The following is a 23,760-nucleotide window of genomic DNA, read 5'->3' as shown; positions in this document are numbered from 1 at the left end:
CTAACGTCGTAGCTGATTTATGAACTACTTTTTTTTGTTACTATGAATTCTGTCATATTAGAAAACTTCACCTAACCATTCATTATGTAACATGACAATCTACTACCCACAACATGCAACCCTCTTAAATATTCTAAAAGAAAGCAATCTAATCTATATATAACACATGGAACCACAATATATGATTTCATTAACAACATGCAACATGATTTAACATATGAAAGTTATATTCATTTACCTATATATAGATGTTAACAGGTTTGTAACTATAGTACATTTACCAAAACCTAGATAGCTGTGTAATTACCGTTATATATATTTTGTTTAACAACTTCAAAGTAATCGACATTAATGTCGGTTGAAAATAATGATACAGCCGTTTAATCATTCAATTTACAAATTACAACAATTGAATTCTAGTAAGAAAGAAATTTGTTTACATAATTCTGTTGAACTAGGATTTTATTTTACAATCTTTTGCAGTAATTAAAGCGAGCTAAAACGTGGCTGAACGGCTAATTCCACGGTAATTAATTCACTTTACTTTTTAGTTTTACTCGTTATTCGTTTCGATTTTTTCAGTAAATTTGTTAAACTTGATTTTTACCAGTAAACTAAAATATTATTCGAATGAGAAAAGATTTATCGTAAAAGGATTTAATTTACGTTTCTCTCTCTCTCTCTGATCTCTTCCAATTTAAAATGTCAATCCCGCAAAGTCTGCCTGCCTTCTCTTAACGTCTTCTCTCTCTCTCTCTCTCTCTATTCTACTCACTCCATCCATAATTTTTTGGTTTCCTTCACCTCTCCATTTTCTTGGAAAAGGTTCTTGAAACTATTTGTTGCATAAATGGGTAAGATCCGACCCGGAACGGATCCAAAAGCGGCATTGGTCACAGATATTCTATCGCTATCGAGATCACCACTCTCTTGCATTCACATCAATCGCATCTCCGGTTCGTGTTTCATCGACTGGTATCTCATTCTCGGTGTATGTTCTTTCCTTTTCTTCCCAAGTTATTTAAATATACATTGGACGAGCTTTTTGATTGCGTTTTATTCAAGTAAACAAAAATAAAGAAACAGAGAACATTGGATTGATCTTGATTTTTTTTTTTTTAAACAGATCCAAGAAGATGCAGAGATCAAGGTCATACGTAAACGATATCACAAATTAGGTCCGATTCTATTTCAGTTTCATCATCGATTATGATTTTTGATTTAGCTATCATTGTTACATTTTAAATATTTGTAAGTTGTGCTATAATATTTCTCAGCTTTGAAGGTTCATCCTGATAAAAACAATCACCCAAAAGCAGATATTGCTTTTAAGCTCATCCACGAGGTCAGCTATTTTGTTTGTTAATTTTATCTCAATTATTGTATAACAAAAATCCTAGCAATCTTCTTGACATATAGTATATATATATATATATTATTTTTTTCCTCATGAGAGACAAATAATAATACATTAATATTAATAAATAAAAAATGTGTGTTTGTGTGGATATACTTAACAAGAGAGCATGAGCATCATCAGGTGTACGTATGCTTACTTTACTAATGTTGTGGCTTCGACGCATGTAGGCTTACTTATGTCTTTCAGACGAAACAAAAAGAAGATGCTTCAACACGGACCGACGAAAGAACATTTGTCTAAAATGCAGCAGCCGAGTCTCACACAAAACCAAAGAGAACCGCAACGATTCTAAACCGAACCGGTTCTGTCAAACCCTCAGGGACATTAGGGACAAGTTCAGGGAAGAGAACAAGGTGATAGAGAGATGTCTTAAAACCAACAGTTCAAGATTCAGGGGGAACATAACCGAGGAAATACCTGTTTATGGTAGTATACCAAACCGAAACCGGTTTAATAAAGAGTCGCCTGTTTTTAATCCATCAGATTACAGGTTATGGGGTTATCCACATGTGAGAAATCGGGTGTTGGACAGCAACTTGTCGGATTGGGGCGGCATGTTTATGAGAAGCAGATCCACTTGTGTTCACTCATCGTGATAATGTAGCTTTCTTTCTATTCTTTTATTATACCTTTTTAGTTCAAATAAGTGAGAAAATATCTATTGAATTTGGTAGCTTCATTGTATTCTTTCAGTATTCAAATCTTTCGACCACAAAATCATATCTTCTTGTTTTCTTTATTAAATCACACCAATACAATGACAAGTTAGCCAAAGTTGAAGACACACTCAATCAATCTATGGGAAGACACACTCAATCAATCTACGCAAAAAACAAAACAAATTTATAATGTGTTTCTTTTTTTTTTTTTGGTAAATTGAACTGCTTACCAGCGAAATGGTTGATCTGAGGTTCGATGTTTCATCGAAAACTAGCCTTTCTTAGTTTATGTAGCCGAATGGGCCTCATTATCTTTAATCTTCTTAGTTTATGTAGTCGAATCATCGAATGGACAGCCATGCCCATAATGTATCTCATTCGATCGTTGGTTACAAAAAAAAATTGACACCCTTTTAGTTAAAGTATTATTATCTCTAATAATGTTCTTCTCGGTCAATTAACAAACCAACGGCTCATTAAATCAGGATTGTTAGTGGATGGATCAGTCAATGAGTTTAGGCCAAACTTGGCGTTAATAATAAGTAGCAAGTTAGGACTTGTAAACTTTATGAAGAAAGTACAAATTTTAGCTTACCATTAGCTTACCATAGATGAAAACAAACCACCAAACATAGAGCAACATACACACCATTACCATAGATTTTTCTCTTTGTTTACTTGTTCGTTAGTGTCAAACTCAAAACGCAAAATTAAACTAGGCCGAATTCTCCTTAAAAGGGATATATGGGTCGGTCATATTGGGCCCTAGCCCGTTTTCTTACTTATTGGATCCTCGAATCGAACATGTCACACAAATTATTATAACAAAATTGGAATAATAATACCATCATCAGCTGTGTTAATTGATTTTGATTTAGACGACACAAAAAAAAGTGCCAGGCTGGCAAACTGGAGTGGGCCCGTTTCCGCGCTGTCAGTCCACATGCTCCTTTCTCATTCCCCCTACAATTTACTTCCAGTCTTGTTTATTATCACCATTTCTTTTTCTTCTATCACAAATTTGTGGTATTTCACAAGTCGAATGTTTTATATTATTCCTCCTACTCAATTTTATTATTTTCATTGTATCTGATTCTAAGCTTTCTCTTTTTATTCCGAGTCAAAAACATTATTTTTTGACATCCACATATTAACAAAAGTCTCAAATTCAGCCAAAAAAATAATCATTGGTTAAAATAACATGAAGAAAAAAAACACATGCATTGTCTAAAACAAAACTACAATAATATCTTTATTTTGTTGGCTTAAAACAGCCATATGCCCATATGTCTCTCTCGTCTCGTCGTCTCTCGCTATTGCCTGAGAAGATTTGTCGGCGATAAATAATAAGAGAAAATACGTTACCACTTACCAGATCCCTTAATCAATGTCTATAAGACAAATTTCGATATATTAATTGCTTAAAATTGATTATACCCATATTAATTAATCAATGATTACATACCATTTTTTCTTCTAATCTCTTTCCTTTTTCTCAATATTTTGCTTCCATTTTTTCGCATTAACAAAATCAATAAATTTGTGCATATACGGCTGTCATTTCGGCGTCAATCTTCTTCCTTCCTTATTTTCCTTTTTTAAAATATATTATTTATATATCTGTAAAAATTGCTACAAATTCGTCTTTTTCTGTCAATCATACCGTTTTGTTTGTCTCCGAATAATAATAATTAAGCAAAAAAAAAAAAAAAAAAAAAGCTTCTCTGTTTCTGTGTGGTCTGCTTACGCACAAAGAAGAGAGAACTCTTTCTCCTTCTTCTTCTACTTCTTCTTCTTCTTATTCTTCTCTCTCTGTGTGTCTGGTTACATTTGGCACAAAAAAGTTCATCACTTTATAGCTTTTTTCTCTTTTTATTGTTCCGACAGCTTCGTTACAAATAAAGATGTCAGTAAGTGCTTTCTCTCTTTAATTACATACGTCCTTCAGGGTGTGTTGTCCCTATCTCGGATTGTTCGATTTTCTAAAACCAAACTCTTCATCGTTTCTTTTAAGGGTTTACTTCTGTGTCTGAGTTACACAATGTTCGTAATTGTAACTCTCAATTGAAGCTTGTGTGTTTTGGAGACTTTAAACACAGAGATTTTTTTCTCCTTGCTGTTTTGTAACAGGTGGCAATAATCTTGATACTGGCATTAACCAGTTTGATTCCGATTAACGCAAAAGTTGACGGCGCCGGGAAAATATGCGACGAACTTAGCCGGAGAACATTGAGCACGAGACCACACAGTGTCTCCATTACAGATTTTGGTGCTGTGGGAGATGGCAGAACGCTCAACACTCTCGCGTTTCAAAACGCCGTTTTCTACCTTATGTCTTTCGCTGACAAAGGTGGCGCCCAGCTTTATGTTCCCCCGGGAAGATGGCTCACCGGAAGTTTCAGCCTCACCAACCATCTCACCCTCTTTCTCGAAAACGGCGCCGTTATAGTTGCCTCTCAGGTATATTATATAATACAGTGCTTCTGAAAACCCAATACTACTTTACTTGTTGCATGTGATGAATTTTTGTTACTCCAAAAAAAAGGATCCTTCGCATTGGGAAGTTGAGGATTCGTTACCTTCATATGGACGGGGACTTGATTTGCCTGGGAAGCGATACAAGAGTTTGATCAACGCTAACATGCTACATGATGTTGTTGTGACAGGTAACAAAACAATGCTTCATATCTTTCATCTCAATTTTTCCAATTCTTGTTAAAAATACTTCAAATCTTGATGTGGCTACTCTTTTTTTTGTTCCCATGGTTAGGTGATAATGGAACCATAGATGGACAAGGCTTGGTTTGGTGGGATCGGTTTACTTCTCATTCCTTAAAGTATAACCGACCTCACCTCATTGAGTTTATTTCATCCGAAAATGTAATTGTCTCGAATCTTACATTCTTGAATGCTCCAGCTTATACAATCCATTCAATCTACTCTAGGTAAGAGCTCATAAGCCTAACTAAACCTTTTTTTTTTGGGAATGATATAGTCTTGGTTCTAACTTCTATCCTTATGCCTGCAGTCATGTATATATTCATAAGATTTTGGCTCATTCTTCCCCTGAATCTCCTTATACAATCGGCATTGTACCAGGTTAGTTGGCTCTGTTTTATGTACGCTCAAACCTTTGTTTTATTGTGTATGGAATAAAAACTTAAATGTCTTCTGTTTTGCTATGATTCTCAGATTCCTCTGATAACGTATGCATTCAAAACTCTACCATTAACGTGGGGTATGACGCCATATCCCTCAAAAGCGGTTGGGATGAATATGGAATTGCCTATTCCCGTCCCACTGAGAATGTTCATATAAGAAATGTTAACCTTCGAGGAGCTTCTGGTTCGTGTATCTCCTTTGGCAGTGAGATGTCTGGTGGAATATCCGATGTCTTGGTTGATAACGCCTTTATGCACAACTCATTAACCGGGATTGCCTTGAGAACCACGAAAGGCAGAGGTGGTTACATCAAAGAGATTGATATTTCAAACATTGATATGTCGAGAATAGGTACTGCCATTGTGGCTAATGGTAGCTTTGGATCTCATCCGGATGATAAATACGACGCAAATGCTCTCCCACTTGTGAGTCATATAAGATTAAACAAGATTTTTGGAGAAAACATCGGCGTTGCGGGGAAATTGGTTGGGATCAAAGAGTCTCCATTTACCTCAGTGGCTTTGTCGAATGTCTCTTTGTCTATGAACTCAGGTTCTAGTATATCTTGGCAATGCTCCTATGTTCACGGGTCGTCAGAGTCCGTCATTCCTGAACCGTGTCCCGAGCTGAAGAGAGATGATGATGATGATGATGCTTACGGTAGAGCTGCAGTCTAATTTTTATGAAAGCGACTGCAAAACAAAACAAAAAAAGCAAGAAGTACTTTTCTTGAGATCAAGAAGTACTTTTCTTGAGATTCTTTCTAGGATTCAATTCTTTTTTTGTGAAGTTAGCTAGGTCAGATTCTTTCTGCAAGATAAAACCACATTTTGTCTTAGATCATACATTTTTCTTTTGGTTATTCGGGTTTCCTATTTTTATTCTATGTTGTTTGCATATTGTGAGATAAGAAATCTGTACAGGTTCATTTCTTCATTTATCTCCCAATTAGCATTTGAAAATTTCAAAAAAAGACTTCTTCTTCTTCTTCTCCTCTTCTTTCGTCTGGAGCAGCCTGTCTATGGTCTACGTACCCGAATAAGTCTAGATGATGATAATACTATAAAGATAGTAGATAGATATTTAAAAAGTTTGAATATTTTTTTCGAAAATATTATTTTTATTTTCGATGATGTTTTAAAATATTGGGGGCCCAAGGCCATTTCGTAGATTTGTAACCCCTTTAAAATCGATATTCACCAAGTTAACCCTAGAACCCTCTCTGTCTTGTCTGTCATTTGATCATCAACATCAACCTAGAGACGGTGAAGCTAGCTGGAGGTAAGTCATACTCATACATACACGCTCTTCTTTTTTCTCATATATCATTCTTCGGTTTTAGATCCTTCCTTGTATCACATCACTTATCTGTGATTCTCGGATCCTATTTGAGTGATTTTGGAGCTTATATAATAAGAAAGAGAGTATTTAGACTTAGTTTTTGAATCTCTGCTTTTGCTTGATACCGAAGTTATTCATCATTTTTCTTATTATATTCTTGCGAGATTTTGTTATTCTAAATATCGTTTTTTCCGGCTCTATATATGAGTCACTAGTCACAGTCAGCCATGAGGTGGTATCTGCAAGGTGGTCGTTTCCTTCCTAAATGTCCAGAGACTGGGCCTCGAGTTCCACCTAAAACTACACGGAATTGGCGTCCCGTTCAATTGGTGGCAAGAGATCCGTTTGGTAGGCCGAGGCCGAGGTAAGATATGGATTATATCTTCAGTCAGCTGCTGCGCCTTCCAAAACCTCCTCTCCCGGAAATAGACACCGGGGACAAGTTTGCTGTGAAGTTGGTCGAGTTTGACCCAGAGAAAAGGATGCAAGTGATTGGAGCAGTTGCACGGGCCAAACTTCTTAATGTAAAAGTGCTCAAATCATTGTCCGAAGAGATGGGTGTGCAACGATCGCTTTTTTTGTGTGCAAAACGTCCCCAACTCCCTCATCAGACAAGGTGTCACAAAGGAGGAAGCTACTGAAATCATTACCAGTATCGAAGCTGCCGGTGGAGTCGCTGTTATGGAGCCATGTTCAAGTCATCCTGATGATGAGCAGCTTTCCTAATTGTTTGTCTTGTGACTGACTACAGTACGTACGTCCGTAGTAGTTGTTTTGTTAGACAAACTATTCTGTCATGTCATCATCCTAGAATAAAGAAAACCTGTCCGTAGTAGTTGTCTTTCGAATAAAGAAAGTACTTTATTCCGCTTATGCACATAAAGGTTCCAAGGTATAAACGACAATAATATATGGATGCAACTCTGCATCCCCTTAACTTACAAGATTTCGCATCACATACATTATGACCACTCTTTAACAAGTTCAACCTCAGATTCCTTATGCCTCATGCATCAACCACAACAAGGCGAGGGATTTTAACGGAAAATTAGAAATCGTCTCCAAGCATGGTTGACAACAACATACCCCGCACAAACTCGCTCTTTTTCGCCTTCTCTTGATCTTCACCTGAAAGTGGAGCTTCTTGAATGTCTCTGCGCAAACGAAAGCCAAAAGACCAAATAAGAAAAAAGAATCTCTTATGTAAAAAAGCTTTCTTGGCACCAGAGGATCACAATATATATATATACCTTTTGAGAGATTCTTTAAATGAGACTTTTGTAGCTGACTTTTCTTCAGTCACAACAAGTGTAGCAGTTTTGTTTGCAGACTCATTGAGTGAAGGAGAATTAAACATAAAGGATGACAACAGCGGATCAGAATCAATGTTTGTAGAAGAAGTGAAACTCGAAGAACCACCAAGAAGAGACTGTAAGTTAGCTTCCCGGAGTTCCTTTTTCAAGGCGAGATAAGTAGAGCTATATCCTCCTCTTCGCAACCTTCTCTTTCTCTGAACGTAAAAACCTCTCATCAAGGAATTAAACATATCCACTCTTAAGTTCTACCAAATATATGTACTATAGAGAACCAAGAAGCTATAAACAGATTAAGCATCAGCTATTGAAAGGATATCTTGAAAAAATTGGCATGTTGCGTCGTAATATGGCCAACGATATTTAATCCCACTCTCTTAGTGCATACAGGACAGACCTGGAGGGGAAAACAAAGAAGACATTTGTTCAAGTCCACGTTTTTAAAGAGCTAAACAGAGAAGTAGCTTCAATCTGGATGATCATAAAAAGATCACTAATTATTACCGACCGAATAAACGAAATATTCCAAAGATTTTGGATTCACAAGGCTGCTAAATGGGAATACACAGTGCTCATCTGATAAGAAGAAACAAACAACAGGTAGCCAGAGAACAAAACATTTCATCATCACACGAAGAGCACAGAGATATATATACCAACCAACAACATCTTCAAGTTTTCACAACCAACATCGATTTTTTCTAAATAAAAACCAAAACTTTGTAGAATCTAACTACTCAGCAAGATTTTTCCTAGAGCTAGAGAAAGGTATGAATCATTTGAATTACCCCGTTCTTGGCTTCAACGGGATGTTCTTCGTCAATGTGACAACAAAGCCCAACAATGTCAAAATCCTCTGCGCAAAAAGGGCATATAAACTCAGCTTTCAAATCGTCTTCTCCTTCAAGATCCTCGTACCCTCCTCCTCCTACTCCTCCTCCTAGATATAAATCTGCCACCAAAACTCCAAAGATCAAATCTTATGACAAAAAAGCCTAAGAACAAAAACATGAGATTCCCAATTAAAACAAGTAGCGCGAACCTGATCGGGATTGACACCGTCTCAAAGAAGAAGAAGAAGAAGAAGAGAAAACAGAGGGACAATTGATCCATGAATTGGAAGAATCCATATCTTCTGATCGTTAATTATACAAAAAGAAAAGAGAAAGATTAAAAGGAGAGAAATTTGAATGTGGATTATCAACGAAACCCTAGAAGCACGGGAGAGAGAGAGAGCGAGAAAGAGAAAGAAAGAAGAAGAAATGGAAGGAGGTGGAGAGAGAGTGGGGGGAAGAAGCGAGAGACTTTGTTTTACCGAACTACAACTTCGGAGTCGGAGTCGGAGTCGGAGTCTCGGAGATGAGACATGAAAGACAAATGCTTTGTATTGTAATATTTTGTTTTACCTGTTATACCCTTTAGTTTTATGTTTATTTATAGTTTTTGCCCCTTTATATTACACGAAGTCGTTCACTTCACGCGGTTTGGTTTCGATTGGACCGAACAAAGGAAAGGGGTTATGTTGTAATGCTTCACACGTGTAGCCTTAGTCTACCGCAAAGTCCCCTGCTTGAGAAATTAAATTGCCCACCTTTATTACTTTATTAATACTAAATTAAGTTTAGGAATCTGCTTTAATTATTTACTAAATTAAAAACTTTACCACAAATACCCATGTAGTATATCATTATATAACCATCCTTGTAAAGTTGTGGAGGATCTGCTGTGAGTCTGTGACGAGTTTTGTCGGCGTTTCCAAGGCTTTTTTGTTACTTTCAACTTTCAATTACTACCAGTTGTTAGTGAATACTGAATACTGGAGTAGTACTGAATAGTGATTGTAGCCAATGATCAATTCCTCAAAGTAAGAGTTTCTTTAAATTTATTGCTTCCTAATCTTAAGCATAAGTAAATTAGAAAGTTAGAATGGTGTATAAATGGGCTGTGAGTTATTTATCGCAAATTAGTGAAATTTAGTCTTTAATATCTGACAGATAAGCTTTATGTCTAATTGTTTGGTTGAGAATGGTTTGATTGAAGGAGTTATAATTAGTTTAAGAATATTGTAATATTGAAACAGGTGATTCACATACGAATTATTCTTTTCTTATATTTTTTATATAAAAACAAAAAAAAACTCGACAGTGACATGAGTCATCTCAAAATTTTAATTAAAAAAAGGTATTGAAAAAATAGCTGCATGTGACTATGTGAGGGAAGAGGGGAATAAAGTGGTGGTGTGAAATTAATACTATCTTTTATCAACAAACAAGGAAGAATCCAATTAATGTTTGGCAACCAACAAAATATAGAGAGCTTTCTTTCCTTTTTTTTCCTTGCGATTTTGTTTGATCCTCTCTCTCTTTCATTTTCATAGTGCAAACTTATTTCACTTCACCATTCACATTAGGTACATGAACGGAAACAATCGACAGACAACATTTTTCCTTTTTGTCTCTATCACCTATGCAACTTTGGAAGATTTTTGTTCAATACAACACAACTGGTGTGATTGGGAGTGTGGATGAAAAAGAAAAGAAAAGAAGAGAATTATGAACTGTATTTATAATATTTCGAATGAATTTGCTAAAATGTTTTAAAGTGAAAACCCCATCTTCGAAGAGCTGTGTTTTTTACTTTTCATGTATGAATGAAATTGACTTACATACGAATAATTAAACAAATCATATGTCGGCCTTGTTTGATAGATAGGATAATAAGACATGGTTTGAAAACACCGTCTGAAATAATAACGAATACAAATAGTTAGAAGACATGTGTCACCCTTGCTCGAAACGCCGACGCTAGCGACATTAGTTAGAAGATAAGTGTAACCCAAAGTTGTTTAGGACCTAAAAAAAGTGGAGAAATTGTTGTTAACGCTGATTACAACGATGTTAAAGCTAAATGTTTTGTACTTTTGTTGTTGAAAGAACATAGGCTTTAATTTTCAGATATTATTATGATTAGTCTAACAATGAAATAGAGTTGCATGAAGATTCGATTTCATTAGCTCTTGGCCCTCTTAGGTTACTGCTTTTGTATAAAATACATAACTCAACGAAATAGCACAAAACATTTTGTATTTCTAGCACAAGATAAGAAATAATCACATCGGCTTTCTCATAGCCACGTGTTTTCACTTCTACTCACCAATCGTTAAGTGCCACATATAAACTATTCCTCACCTAACAATAAACAATTTGTATTAGAAGATTTTTGTTTTACTTAAAATCCGAAAATCGTATATCTACTACTCAAGTCTCAGGTATATCCCATTTTTTACGAAGAGCCGAAAACGACAAAAAAGGAAAAAAAAAAAAAAAAAAATCCGATTCACTTTCCAGTTTCGTAGTCGATTCTTGGATTGAAAAAAAAAAAAAAAACTAACCTAATTAACCATGATGTAAAGGTATGAAAATTTAAACTTCAGTTCATAGATTGAAGTAGAAGCCATATGTACTAAAGAAGTAAAGATTCTATAGACGTGCATATCTTTTCACCATGTCCAAACCAGGTCTAGATAAAATTTATAAAGGTTATAGACTTATAGTAAAAGAGAAAGACTCAAAATTACTACTTCTTCCGTTCTAATTTAGTTATTGTTATAGAATTTAATTTTTATTTCATATTAGTTGTCGTTTTAGATTTTCAATGCAGATGTTTGATGAATATTCTAATCTTATCCCTGCTGTATTAAAGTTTCAACTAATGAAAAAATTATAAAATATATTAATGAAGGACAAAACATAAAATTTAATAGTTTACTTATGTGTAAAAATCTTAAACGACAGTTAAAATAGAACGGAGAGAGTAGTTTATTTATATATTAAAAAAAAAGGATGATCTCAAAACTTTCGGTTGAGAAATTAGAATTGATATGTACTTACAATACATGTTACCATTTGGCATTTACCGAGTATTTCAGTACTTTTATTACACAAATCTTTGGTTATAAATGTCAAATGTATTTATTTGCTCTGCGTTACATTCTCCAAAATTACGCTCTGTTCTTTTTTCTCCGTGTTATTTATATTTCTCTCATAGTCTCTCTAAAATTAATTTATTTCCTAGATAATTAATTATTTCATGTAATCAAATTTCCAGAAGAAGAGAATTATGTATTATATATATTTAAATATTATAAAGAAGAATTTTACAGAGATTTAAAGTACCCAAATCAACATTTTTGAGATACTGTCAGTGTACGAATATATCTATGAAATATAAAATTTATGAAAACGATATATGACAAATGCGAATAACTTTTGACACTAATAATAAAATCTTTTAATACTACTATGAAGAATTATTTTTCGATTTAATGAATTTTTAAAATAATACAATTAAAAATATTAAATTCGTTAATAAAAAGAGGAAATCACTCTTATTCTGAGCCTCTGAATGTGTGTTTCTTCTTCCTTCTCTCTCTCTCTCTCTTTCTCTCGTTTCCTTTCATCTTCTCTCTTCCTTATCACTTGATCTTCTATAGCTCATATTTGTCAGACTACAAAAACTTCTGACAATGGAACCAAACAGATTCTCTACTCTGTCAGCTCTTCTTGTACTCTTAATGTCACTGCCTCTCTCTGTGACTTCAAAAGACCAAACTGTTTCTTGCACAATGTGTTCCTCTTGCGACAATCCATGCAATCCTGTCCCATCTTCTTCTTATCCTCCTCCTCCTCCGTCGTCTTCAAACTCCGATGGGGGTGGTTCTTATTACTACTCTCCTCCTCCTCCTTCCAGCTCAAATGGTGCTAAGTACCCGCCTCCTTACGGCGGCGACGGTGGACAAGGTTACTATTATTCGCCTCCTTACTACGGAAATTACGGGACGCCGCCACCGCCGAATCCGATCGTTCCTTACTTCCCGTTTTACTATCACACACCTCCTCAGGGTCAGCAGGGGTATTTAGATTCTGGATCGGATCGTTTAAAGGGTTCTCTTCTCTTTGCTATGTTCGTTGTCTTGCTCTGTTTTGTGTGACGGAGGGAGATTCATCTTGATTTACCTACCTGGATAAATGTACCAAGAACTGAATTATCTTTTACTATTTTAACTTATCTTTTTTTACATTTTTGTTGACAATTTGTATTTAATATATATATATATATATATATATATATATATATTTTAATCAATTAAGAACATTTTATAATTTACTCTTTGTTAACTCTCTTCAAATTATATATTAGTATAATTAAGTAATTGTGGCATAACTTGAGCTTCAGTAACTGTGTCCATAAAGTACAAGGTAAGTGTAGTTCACTTACACTATTTTGTCGGTTCGATTATATTGTTAATAAACGAATTATGATTCATAATTCTGTTAATTACGTCGACGTAATTTTGCATTGGCAAATTAGTCAATTAGTACTGTTAGTTTTTTTTTTTTTTGGGTGACATCTGATGTGATGGTCATTAGCTTGACATCGCTACATAAATTGGACGGCCAGTTTTGCTCGAAGACAATTTTTATCCTTTCCTCTTAATGAAGTAAATTAAATATGAAAACTTACGGGTTTGTTCCCCAAGCTCTGGCGAATCGGGTTTGTTCCCCAAAAAGAAGATGGTTTTCTTTGTGTAAAATCTACTATCCGGTTTTAGATCTCTTTATTTCTTTGTTTTAGTCTTCCGTTTTGGGGCTTAGTTTCCGAATTTCTTTGTTTGTTTCCCCGTGTTTGGGGCTTAGTTTCCGAGAGCTTTGACTTCCTCGATTTGTTTTCCCGGGGGTAAAGCATTGTCGGCTTAGTTTCCGAAGGTTAAAGTACTGCCGGCTTTTCATGTATCCCACCCTTTCAGTTTAATATATATTTCAGATGACAATAAAAAAAAAAAAACGATAAGAGGAATTATTTGCTGAGGACAAAGATCAAGTAAGTAAAACCACCAACAGCTCAAGTTTTGGCCATGTGATCGTATCTTCTTCCTTTATTTTTTTGTTCATCTTTTTCTTTTCAATATTTAGATTGCCTACCTTTTTAAAGCTTTCTTAAAGGAAATGTGAAAAATATTAGCTGGCTAGCACGTGCGAGTAGTAATGGGTTTGTTGTGGTCCCTCGTTCCCCACCAAGCCGATCTAACACAAATTCGGTATAATCCGGTACAATGTTCTGACCTGGTTCTTCTTCTTTATTGCATTATTGGAATATTGAATTTTAGTTGACTACTGGATTATCAATCAATCCAATCCACGTCTGTCAGTATCTACTATCTGAGTCTCTTTTGCGTGTGTTTTAATTGTTTAAAACTTTAAATCTTCACGAGTGTCCCATTTTACTCGTTAAGGAACAAATTCAAAAACCTAACCAGAGAGTTAACCGAGATTAAATCGCTATACCGAACCGGTCAATTGTATTTATTGGGCTAGGCTGGCCTTTTAAGTTTTGGGCTTTGCTTCATAGTAACTTTGTAGCTTTTTTTATCTGTAAGTTTATCCCCGCCCTTCTATGATGTTTAATCAAATTATAGGTAGAATATTTTATTTTTTGTAGGCATTTTTTAATTTACTTTTGTTGATAAATAACATTTAAATTTTAGATTCTGTAGATTTCAATAATTAACTTTGAATTAATTCGACTATTTGAGGAACATGGTATCCATTTATCCAATGGTGTGTGTATTTTTATCTATTATGGTACTGTTTTGGAAAAACAAATGAATAAAGTAGAGACTAAAGTTGTTTTATGCCCTTATGAGTTGACAAAATAAAAGTTATTTTCAATTTGTGTAGGTAAGTAGCTTCCAGGACTTTAGATAGGAGTTGTCGGAACCAATTCAACTCAAGATTCGTTGATTAAGGTAGTAGATGACGAGGCTATCTTTTTTTTGGGGCCATATGTGGTAAGCCCAATTTCATATATAAATCCATTTGTAAATATACCTTTTCTTGGGTGAAAATCCATTTGTAAATATAGATAAAAATTCGAATACAAAAAAGGATGGGATGAATGAGTCAAACCCTTTGACCAGTCACGTGACACCTATGAACATGTAATACTATATGATTCGAACTCGTCTGCTCACATCCAACTAAACTAAGGTTACTATAGGCCAACATACCGTGTACTGTATGCTACATTTATTGCAAATGTAGAGATCACCCCATAACATTCGCATTGAGTTCAAGCTCTTTGTTGTTGTTGGTCCCGCTTTGAGAGATCTTTTTGTTAGTTTTATAATAACTTACAAAGAAATCTTTAGATATCTCTTTTACTTTCGAAATGATTGGAAACAACAAACACCACCAAGCAAATTTAATCTCAGTATTATATTCTTATGCAGTACTATATCATATGAGTCCTTGGTGCCCAATGAAGGTTTTTTTTGAATTTACATGATCATTCTTATAATTAAGATTTATTTAAAACAAAAACAAAAATGAATTTAGCGAGGGAAAGTACATAGAAAGTTTGGTTCTTTTTCACTTGAAAAGAAGCGGCAAATTCGAACATCACAAATTTAGCTAAAACAATTTCAAAAAAAAAGAAAGACACAAAACTATGTGCTTGACAGATAGGCAAGTCTCCTCTCCATTCTTGTCCTAATAAAGACAAAAGCTTCCAATAAAAATAATTGTCCCAAGTAAGAAAATTATCTTTATCTTTGACCTTTCATTCTTCTCCAGAGAGATCACACACACACACACATACAAACTAGTGATACAAAATTTGAAGTTTTGAAGTTAATTCAACAACGCAAAAACACGAACAAAAATTACAGAATTAACAACATATCCTACAAAAATTTAATTATTATTAATTATTAAAAGGTGAAATCAATTCGGGTTTTAAGCATAAACGGAAGAAGCATAAGAGAGAGCCATGAGTAACACAGCGGCTTGCTCATCTTCGCCGAGTTTATTCCCAGCCGTTGTTGATCTTTGCATCATCACTTCTCTCCCCAATTCCAACAATCTCTGTTTCAACGAATCACCCAACTTTGGATTCTTCATCTTCTTGATCTTATCTTCTGATCTGTTTGAGATTACTGTTCTTCTTTTCTTCCTGTTTCTGATCCCGCATGCGTTACAAAGCGACTACACAAAAATCAATCAGATCAGATCAGATCAGATCGGTCCGGATCGGATCGAAATCGAAGAGAGAGAGAATAAAAACCTTGGGACCGGCGGGACCGCTTCGCCAAAGAGGGGTTTTGTTAGTACCACAAATGGCACAACTCTTCTTCTCGTTGCTGCTGCTGATGATACCTCCTCCTCCATTACTGTTGCTACTGCTGTGTTCTTCGATCGAATCTCCCATAGCTTCTGATTCGAAAACCTAAACAAACACATAAGTAAACCGTTAAGTTTAAACTAATCGGATCACTAATAGAGAGAACAGAGATCAAAAAGCAAGAAGAGGGAATCAGATCACTCACTTTAACGGTTGGATCTAGCATTACCAAACGTCGTCTCCAATATCTGGATCGTGATCTGGTTGCCAATTCGAGAAGATATGAATCTAGGATTACAAACAGAGATCGGAGTATAGAGAAGAAAGAGATAAAGAGTTGAGAAGATCAAAGACGAGTGGATCAGATAACCAAAAAAATTTGAATCTTGAAAGTAGAAAGAGAGAGAGAGAGAGTGTGTGTGTGAGTGTCAGAGGAGAAACAGAGACTACTATTAATATATTTTTTTTTTTTGGGTTCAAAGAAACGAACGAACCAACAGCAGATAGAGAGATACCGCACAAAACTAAACCAAAATATGCCAATTATAAATCAAAATTTCGGCCCGGCTAAGCTAAACCCTAGTTTTAATTTTATGTCGAATTGACGGAAGTACCCCTGATTTCTTTACTCTTGGATCATTTTAGTGCCACCCGCCAAATATTATTCCCTCGATCCTGATTGAAAAAAACTTTCGCATAATTTGGGCGCCATTTTGAGTGGCGTGGTGCTTTCTTTTTATAATAATAATGGTGTTTAATACTTTAATTGCGTTTATAGTTAAGATTTGGGAAAAGTCTTTAATGACGTCATTCCTCTCTTCCTAGTAGATTAGATAGAGATGTGCGGCAAAACTTCAAACTGATCAGATCAACGGCTCATAACTAACATTGCATACATGTAAATGTCTTTAAAAGATAACCTCAGATGACATTTTTCTCTCAAATGCAATAATATAACTCAGTACCAATCCTAAATTACGGCGAAATTCTATTCAAACCTAAAAGCACCAAGAGGACTTTCACATGTCGTTGTCAATGATATCGCGCATCATCTGTAATGGAATTAGTCCTTCTGTCCTTATTGCATCTTTGCTTGGGTCAGGACTGATGAACAATAATGTTGGTAACCCCCGAACCTGCATCACAACATTTTTTTTTGGTTATTGTCATGAGTTGAATTGTTAATGCTGCAAGGAAAACAGAACCTGCAAGTTAAACAGATTGTTTACCTGCATGTCGCGTGCAAACTCGTACTCGTCATCTGTATCGACTTTCACAATTACCGCATTGCTCTCGTACTCTACTGCGAGCTGTTTCACCAAGAGCATAACTATTTAACACGAGTGCAATGAGATTTGCAGAGTAAAAACGGGTAGATAAAGCTAATCAAGAAGTAGATGCTCACAATTCAAAAGTATTTTGCAAATGTAAACACGCCGACTACGCAAACAATATATATCTTCGTCATAAAGAGTGGGTGAAACAAGTGATTAAGATTGGAACTATTTATCTAATTCATCAAAGTACTAAACCATAGAAGAGACTTGATTAATGAGAAGGGTCTTTCAACTCTAGTCCACTGCCATACCAAGACCCTATACAAATCCAGAATGCCCTTGATACATTTTTATAGCTCCTATTTAAACATTAAGCTAGCTAAGCTACAATTCACTGCCAACTCTTAGGCTAGTTACAATAGTCCTACAGTAGACTTTTGCAAGAAAACCTTTTCATAAACCATAACATTTCAAGATAACGAAAAACCTTATCACAAACCAGTAACATTGTTTGTATAAATATAAGCACTCTAGAGTCTACACATGAAGCAAACGAAATGGAGAATGTATAGAAAAGATGAGTTATGAGAATCCATGGTACCATTTCTAGTTCCTGGGCCATCAAGATACAAGGTCCACACCATGTCGCATAAAAATCTACAATCAACGGCACCTTCCTGTCTCCTTTCACCAGTTCTTGAAGTTCTTGAGCTGAAAATTTCTTCTGCCAAACCATAGGAAAAGGAAAAAAATAACATCCAACGATCAGTAAAGCTCCCACTTGATGGTCTTAAGAGTTATCCATAAGATCCAAATTAAGGAATCTCAATTCTGAAGAGCATTTAGAAATGAATTGGGAGCTACCATGTATAATTCTTATATAACTATATCAATGCTAGCTTCCGGGCAAGGTGAAATTTTGCCTCGAACGAACTCAATTTCCCAGGAAGACAAGATGGGAAGTCGTAAAACGAATACAAACATGAAACTAACAAAGACAATATGGAGGAGATGGGAGCGAGCGAGAGAGAAATTGGCCGTACCACAAGATAATCTTCTCTAACAAACTTTCCGCGAGGAGGAGGACAAAGAAGCTTCCGCGGACGCGTCAACGGAGAGATGGGATAGTTCCCGGCGGTCGAGGAGGAGAACGGCGAGGCTACCGGGGGGATTTCTCTCCGGAGAAAGAGAGACGACGGAGCATGAATGGAGGATAGAACCGGCGACAACGGGATGTTGAGGTTTGGAAGAGTTCTGGATTGAACAAGAGCCATTTTCGATGACTGCAAAAAAGATTTCAGTTTTTCGCTTTTTTGAGGGGTTTTTAGACGATAAGGCAATTGAACAACAGTGTTTTACTTTTTGTACTTTGGACAACAGTGAACTAGTTCTTGTCTTTGTACACTTTTTATTTACGGCTCAGGTAAAGTCAATTTTATCTTACTCAATGCAGTTTTCATGTCTTAATTCCATATTTTAAATATTCTGCAATAGTAACGATCAACTTATTCACTGCATGATTCGAGTCTTTTTAGCTCGAATATAAATCCTTCCCAACTTCTGGAAATCAAGACACCAAAAGAGCTTTTTGTTTTCCACAAATTTTAGACCAAAAGGTTTGTGGTTTCATATTTTACCGACATACAAATTGTTGTGAACACAAAACAAAAAAAAATCAAAGACTCCAGTGTAAAATGTATAACCCTCCAAAATTTAAAAACAACACAAAAGTAGACTCACGACCGGTGTGTGTATACCGGTCTTCTCATATAAAAAAAATATAGCTCTGGGGACTGGACAATGAAACCAAACACTTTCTGAGACTCTGTACTTTTAAACCGACCACCCGGAATAGCCCTCCGAGACCAGACAACCCCGGTAATGAAACTAGACTCTGACTGACTCTGACTTTTCATCATTCTCAAGCTGCAAGCTTCCAGTTCTATTCCTGTGGGTTTGTGTTTCATATCTTAACATCAGAATTTGCAGGTTTTCATGTTAGAAAGTTGAAGGGTTTTTACTTCTTCTTACCTTCAGCTGAAGTTAAATCCCCCGGATGGGACCGGAGCTTGGTTGCCTCCAAACTGGAACCCAGCCTGAGAACCATCAACACCTGGAGGTTGTGGTGTCTCCTCATCTTCGTCTTCAAGCCAGTATGCCTCCAGAATTTTAACAGCCTTCTCGTAGATCTCCTGGTTGTCATGGCTCTGAAGGTTCTCGATCTTTTCTAACCCTTCTGCATCATCAATCAGCTGAGCGTAATAGTTCATGTCCCCTGTGTTACCTAAGTTCTTCTCTGCCTCTCCAACCTTCAAAATGTTTTCCAATCCTTCAAGGCACACAGTTATGATTCTTGGATCTGGGCATACCAGGAGATCGCATAATGGTTTTATGCATCCTTGCTCCACCAGGTATCTGTAATAACCAACGGGGACAGAAAATTAGTATATAGACCCAATTCATAACTGCGAAGTAACTAGAAATTAAGAAGAAGGTAAAGAATACAGTGACATACTTGATTTGATCATGAGATCCACCTGAAGTTGCATTTGAAATTGCCCATGCAGCTTCTTTCTTAATGTCAAATTCAGCATTTTGAAGTAGATTGACCAAAGGGGTAATCAGATTAGCGGCAACTACTGTCTGCAACCATTGGAAAACAAAAAGATTTTAAACACAACTAGTAATGTTAAAAAGGTTCTCGATGGAAAACTGTAGAACACACATGATGAAAAAGTAGCAACTGCGCACCTGGATCTGGTCTTTGTTGCCTGCTGTGATGTTTGAAATCGTCCAGCAAGCTTCCTTCTTTATGCTTTTCTTATAGTTTTGAGTTAGAAGGTTGGCAAGACAAGGTAGAGCACCGCTATTGATCACCCACTGGAGAAGAAGTTCATTGGATTTCCCAAGAAAACGATTGTAAGATGTTTTCAGATGTATAAAAGTCGGCTTAGATAGATTACAGAAAAACAAATTTCAACCAAGAATTAATTGCAACAAAAAATATGACAAAAGCAACATATAACAAAAACGGCATTGCATATCTACTAATATGGACAGAGTGGCACAGAGGGAGGGTCAAGTGATAAGCATTCAACCCTCCCGTTTTCTTGATGAAAGGTTGGCTATGAGAGAACAACAAGCGGGTAGCACGCAATTGCCCAACACTTCATCATATCTATATACCAGTCTTTGATTAGATGTATGCATGGTATATATCACTACAAAATGTTTCTGTTACCAAATCAATTATAAAAGTACTAGTCGTATTTTGAACCAATTCGGTAATTCCTAAAGGCCAAAGGATTCTCATAATTAACTGATGTGCTTATAACCAAAGCTAACTTCACCAAAAGCAAAAGGTATACTATCATATACAATGCAGAGAAGTACTGTGAGAACTTCAGTAGACAGGATTTTGAGATCATACCTGCGTTTGTTGATCATCTCCAGTGACTATATTCCCGACGGTGCGAAGTGCAGGAATTAGCACAGATGGAGAAGGATGGCTGAAATATCAAGAGCACGGTGACAAGTTAATTATCAACACATGTATGATAGGGACAGAAAATAAAGAGAGTTAACAAAAGTTTACAGACAGGAGATGTTCAACAAGTCTTGGGACAACACCGGCCTCGATAACAGTCTGGATTTTGTCATTGGTCCCATCAGAGAGGTATGAGAGAGCCCAACAGGCATCTGTCAAGACTTCTTCATCGTTCGAGTGAATTAGTCGTTGAAGGGCTGGAAGAGCGGGTTTCACCTGTTAATCATGCTTCATATGTTAAAAGAATACTAAAACATAACGAATGAAGAAACAAGCCTGGACGGAAAAAGAAGTTAGAAGACCTGGTCAAAGTGAGGCTGAGGCTTGCCACGACAGAAGTTTGACAAGGTCCAGGTGGCATTTCGAAGCATGGACAATTTGGCATGCTCATTAAGCTGACTGAGCAGCGGCACTAGTGCCCCGTAACTAAGAACAAGATCACGGCACTGTGGTGAATCACCAGCAACGTTACCCAACGCCCATACAGCCTACAAGTTAGCACGCAATCTCAAGATCAATATCTTACAAATTGCATAATTTCCCATGATTCAGTAATCATCAGAAGTCCCATACTAAATGATAAAACATTCGAAGCTCCATACCTGCTCACGGACATCATCGCTAGGGGAAGCAAGAAGCTGGACAAAGATTGGAACAGCATCGTGCTCGATTACAACCTTTGTGTGATCCGAAGTTCCAGATGCAATGTTTGTTAGAGCCCAAGCTGCCTCAAACTAAAAACGATCAAAGAAAATCAGAATTCACAATACAGGATTCCAACGAAGATTGAATCAAGTAAAAGAGGCAAGACTGTTCTTATTCACCTGAATCGCGGGGTACTCCTCTTTCTTTAGAAACTCAACAAACCGAGGAACAACACCAGCACCTATCACTTCCTCAATTGGAGGACTCCTCTCTATGCAAAAACACAACACAGACAGAGAGAGAAAACAGTTAACTCAAAAGAATACGTAATATCAAAACGCATAATAAAGAGAGAATTAAGAATACAAAATAAGTACCAATAGAGAGAAGCTTCCTGAACTGAGTAGTGGACTCAAGCTGCAAGGCAGGATCATCGGACCAAATCCCAGCAACCATATCCGGTAAACTCTCCAACTACAATGGAATTTAACAAGCCAATCATCAACCCTAACTAGTAGACAGAATCCAAACCCTAAAACCCTAAAACTTGGACTCCAGGAACAATCGAACGAATCCAAAAAATAAAACCCAGAATCGTACCTTCTTAGCAGCGGCATGAGGAGCGGAGGAAGCAGGAGTGAAATCCTGAAGAGCTTGCATACCTTCACGTCTCTTCTTCATCAAACTCTCCTCACGCTTGCTTTTACGGATCTCAACCATGTTGTCTTCTCTCCTCCGTCTTCCTTCCTCAGCATCCACCGCAACTTTGTAACGGTTCCGGCGAACCTCCGTCCTAGCGTTGGGTCTCAGCGACATGATTTAAGGAAAAATCTGATAACCGGGATACTACTTAACTCGATCGATGAATACAGACACACGCTCACAGTGGTTTTGTGTATGCGGAGGAGAGCAAATTAAAACAAAAATAAAAACCCTAAAAAATTGATTTGGGAGTGAAAAAGTGAAGAAAGGGTTAAGAAAAAAAGAGGCAGCGAGAGAGAGAGAGAGAGAGACCATTTGTTCCCAATTTATAAATGCTAAAAAGGAAAAGAACATTCACTTATTTACGATTTTGCCACTCTTTATTTATGCATATTATCTATCTGTAATTATAAGGTTTTTTACATAATTAATCCTAGATTTAATACAAAAAAAAATGGCTGGAAAGCAATAGACATCAAATAAATGTAATGTATAGATTTGTTACATTTAATAGTAAAAAGGAGTAAACAGCCAAATAAATTTAAAGGTTATGTTATTGAATTAATGGGTTAAACCAAGCTTTTTATACCCCAGTTCATAAAAAGGTCACCGTTTCTATAGTCCATGACTTTGGGTTAATTTATATGGGCTTTTATGGTTAACAACGAGACAGATTAATAGGCCCATATATGATTTATGAGGGCACCTTCGTCATTCACATTTGACTATAAATCCAACCAAATTAGGGTTTTTGTTGCAGAGCCGTATTTGTATCGCTGTAAGCAAACCCTAGCCGAGCAGATCTCTCTCTCTCGCCTCACTTAAGGTTAGTTCCTTTCTTATATATCCTTCCGATCTGTGTCTTATTTCTCTCAGTTGTTTGGTTTCGTGATTGAATTGAATAGTTGTGTTGTGGCCTTGTCTCAGAAATGGCCAAGTCGAAGAATCACACGGCGCATAACCAGTCGGCGAAAGCCCACAAGAATGGAATCAAGAAGCCAAGGAGACACCGTCACACCCCAACCAGAGGAGTAAGTATCTTATTACTGCTTTGTAACTTAAAACGATTACAGATTCCAGTTTTTGATTCAGAGTTTGATTCGCGCCCTCTCTTTTGTCTGAAATGTATTTCAGATGGACCCTAAGTTTCTGAGGAACCAGAGGTACGCAAGGAAGCACAACGTTAAGGGCGGCGAGAATGCTAGCGCTGAGGAATAAGCTTCTTTGTTATTTTTATATTATCTGTGAGACATTTCTAAGTTTTTTTATGAATTTTGAGACTTTTTCTTAGACAAAGGAACCAAATTCACTTTCCCCTTTTGAATATGTTTACGCTATGTTGGTTAAGTTTGTGTACTCTCTCTTATCCTGGCCTTAATTTTGATTTCATCTGTGTTTTCTATTCATCTGCGATTGCTCGATTTTATGCTCAATTTTTAAGTTGTTACGTTTGTTCGTATGTTCTTAGTAGATTTGTGAAATCTGGAAGCCGGATTCCGAATTTGATCTACGATCT

General features: G+C 36.3%; 8 protein-coding genes across 10 annotated transcripts; 4 read left to right on the top strand and 4 right to left on the bottom strand.

The window, feature by feature from the left end:
* The first annotated feature begins 680 nt into the window (after positions 1 to 680).
* LOC104744854 (uncharacterized) lies at positions 681 to 2,137 on the top strand. Its single transcript, XM_010465966.3, has 4 exons — positions 681 to 991; positions 1,127 to 1,178; positions 1,278 to 1,345; positions 1,588 to 2,137. Exons 1-4 carry the CDS (start codon positions 851 to 853, stop codon positions 2,014 to 2,016), a joined length of 690 nt encoding a protein of 229 aa, XP_010464268.1. The 5' UTR covers positions 681 to 850; the 3' UTR covers positions 2,017 to 2,137.
* A 1,584-nt stretch (positions 2,138 to 3,721) lies between these two features.
* Positions 3,722 to 6,331, top strand: LOC104744852 (putative polygalacturonase). The gene is made up of 6 exons (XM_019237134.2): positions 3,722 to 3,989; positions 4,210 to 4,539; positions 4,625 to 4,745; positions 4,850 to 5,024; positions 5,108 to 5,178; positions 5,272 to 6,331. The coding sequence occupies exons 1-6, from the start codon at positions 3,984 to 3,986 to the stop codon at positions 5,916 to 5,918; spliced, it is 1,350 nt and encodes a 449-aa protein (XP_019092679.2). The 5' UTR covers positions 3,722 to 3,983; the 3' UTR covers positions 5,919 to 6,331.
* Positions 6,332 to 7,423: 1,092 nt separating this feature from the next.
* Positions 7,424 to 9,323, bottom strand: LOC104744853 (protein DEHYDRATION-INDUCED 19 homolog 4). Of its 2 annotated transcripts, none has more exons than XM_087488519.1 (6): positions 9,211 to 9,323; positions 8,938 to 9,030; positions 8,684 to 8,847; positions 8,215 to 8,292; positions 7,833 to 8,098; positions 7,424 to 7,736 (listed from the first exon to the last, which is right to left on the bottom strand). In XM_087488519.1, the coding sequence occupies exons 2-6, from the start codon at positions 9,023 to 9,025 to the stop codon at positions 7,631 to 7,633; spliced, it is 702 nt and encodes a 233-aa protein (XP_087344645.1). In that variant the 5' UTR covers positions 9,026 to 9,030; positions 9,211 to 9,323; the 3' UTR covers positions 7,424 to 7,630. The 2 variants fall into 2 exon arrangements, with proteins under 2 accessions (XP_087344645.1, XP_087344646.1); XM_087488520.1 differs by having other exon boundaries at positions 8,684 to 8,835; positions 9,211 to 9,293.
* A 2,963-nt stretch (positions 9,324 to 12,286) lies between these two features.
* Positions 12,287 to 12,974, top strand: LOC104744851 (uncharacterized). The gene has a single exon (XM_010465960.3). It carries the CDS (start codon positions 12,421 to 12,423, stop codon positions 12,883 to 12,885), a length of 465 nt encoding a protein of 154 aa, XP_010464262.1. The 5' UTR covers positions 12,287 to 12,420; the 3' UTR covers positions 12,886 to 12,974.
* Positions 12,975 to 15,484: 2,510 nt separating this feature from the next.
* LOC104744849 (GATA transcription factor 15) lies at positions 15,485 to 16,593 on the bottom strand. Its single transcript, XM_010465959.3, has 3 exons — positions 16,279 to 16,593; positions 16,017 to 16,178; positions 15,485 to 15,937 (listed from the first exon to the last, which is right to left on the bottom strand). Exons 1-3 carry the CDS (start codon positions 16,297 to 16,299, stop codon positions 15,689 to 15,691), a joined length of 432 nt encoding a protein of 143 aa, XP_010464261.2. The 5' UTR covers positions 16,300 to 16,593; the 3' UTR covers positions 15,485 to 15,688.
* Positions 16,594 to 16,915: 322 nt separating this feature from the next.
* On the bottom strand, positions 16,916 to 18,799 carry LOC104744848 (thioredoxin-like protein CITRX, chloroplastic). Its single transcript, XM_010465958.3, has 4 exons — positions 18,394 to 18,799; positions 17,952 to 18,074; positions 17,303 to 17,383; positions 16,916 to 17,209 (listed from the first exon to the last, which is right to left on the bottom strand). The coding sequence occupies exons 1-4, from the start codon at positions 18,622 to 18,624 to the stop codon at positions 17,093 to 17,095; spliced, it is 552 nt and encodes a 183-aa protein (XP_010464260.1). The 5' UTR covers positions 18,625 to 18,799; the 3' UTR covers positions 16,916 to 17,092.
* Positions 18,800 to 18,935: 136 nt separating this feature from the next.
* LOC104744847 (importin subunit alpha-1) lies at positions 18,936 to 22,596 on the bottom strand. Its single transcript, XM_010465957.2, has 11 exons — positions 22,143 to 22,596; positions 21,920 to 22,016; positions 21,722 to 21,813; positions 21,500 to 21,631; positions 21,200 to 21,385; positions 20,950 to 21,113; positions 20,781 to 20,859; positions 20,102 to 20,230; positions 19,866 to 19,993; positions 19,382 to 19,765; positions 18,936 to 19,298 (listed from the first exon to the last, which is right to left on the bottom strand). Exons 1-10 carry the CDS (start codon positions 22,356 to 22,358, stop codon positions 19,384 to 19,386), a joined length of 1,605 nt encoding a protein of 534 aa, XP_010464259.1. The 5' UTR covers positions 22,359 to 22,596; the 3' UTR covers positions 18,936 to 19,298; positions 19,382 to 19,383.
* A 324-nt stretch (positions 22,597 to 22,920) lies between these two features.
* On the top strand, positions 22,921 to 23,591 carry LOC104744846 (large ribosomal subunit protein eL29z). 2 transcript variants are annotated; one of them, XM_010465955.3, is made up of 3 exons: positions 22,921 to 23,070; positions 23,172 to 23,275; positions 23,379 to 23,591. In XM_010465955.3, the coding sequence occupies exons 2-3, from the start codon at positions 23,174 to 23,176 to the stop codon at positions 23,460 to 23,462; spliced, it is 186 nt and encodes a 61-aa protein (XP_010464257.1). In that variant the 5' UTR covers positions 22,921 to 23,070; positions 23,172 to 23,173; the 3' UTR covers positions 23,463 to 23,591. The 2 variants fall into 2 exon arrangements, with proteins under 2 accessions (XP_010464257.1, XP_010464258.1); XM_010465956.3 differs by having other exon boundaries at positions 22,963 to 23,070; positions 23,150 to 23,275.
* Positions 23,592 to 23,760: the final 169 nt, after the last annotated feature.

The sequence above is a fragment of the Camelina sativa genome, chromosome 15 (genome assembly GCF_030686135.1).
Source record: "Camelina sativa cultivar CO46 ecotype springtype chromosome 15, ASM3068613v1".
Lineage (NCBI taxonomy): Eukaryota > Viridiplantae > Streptophyta > Magnoliopsida > Brassicales > Brassicaceae > Camelina > Camelina sativa.
Note: the sequence above shows the minus strand (reverse complement) of the source record. Positions and strands in the feature narration are given on the sequence as shown.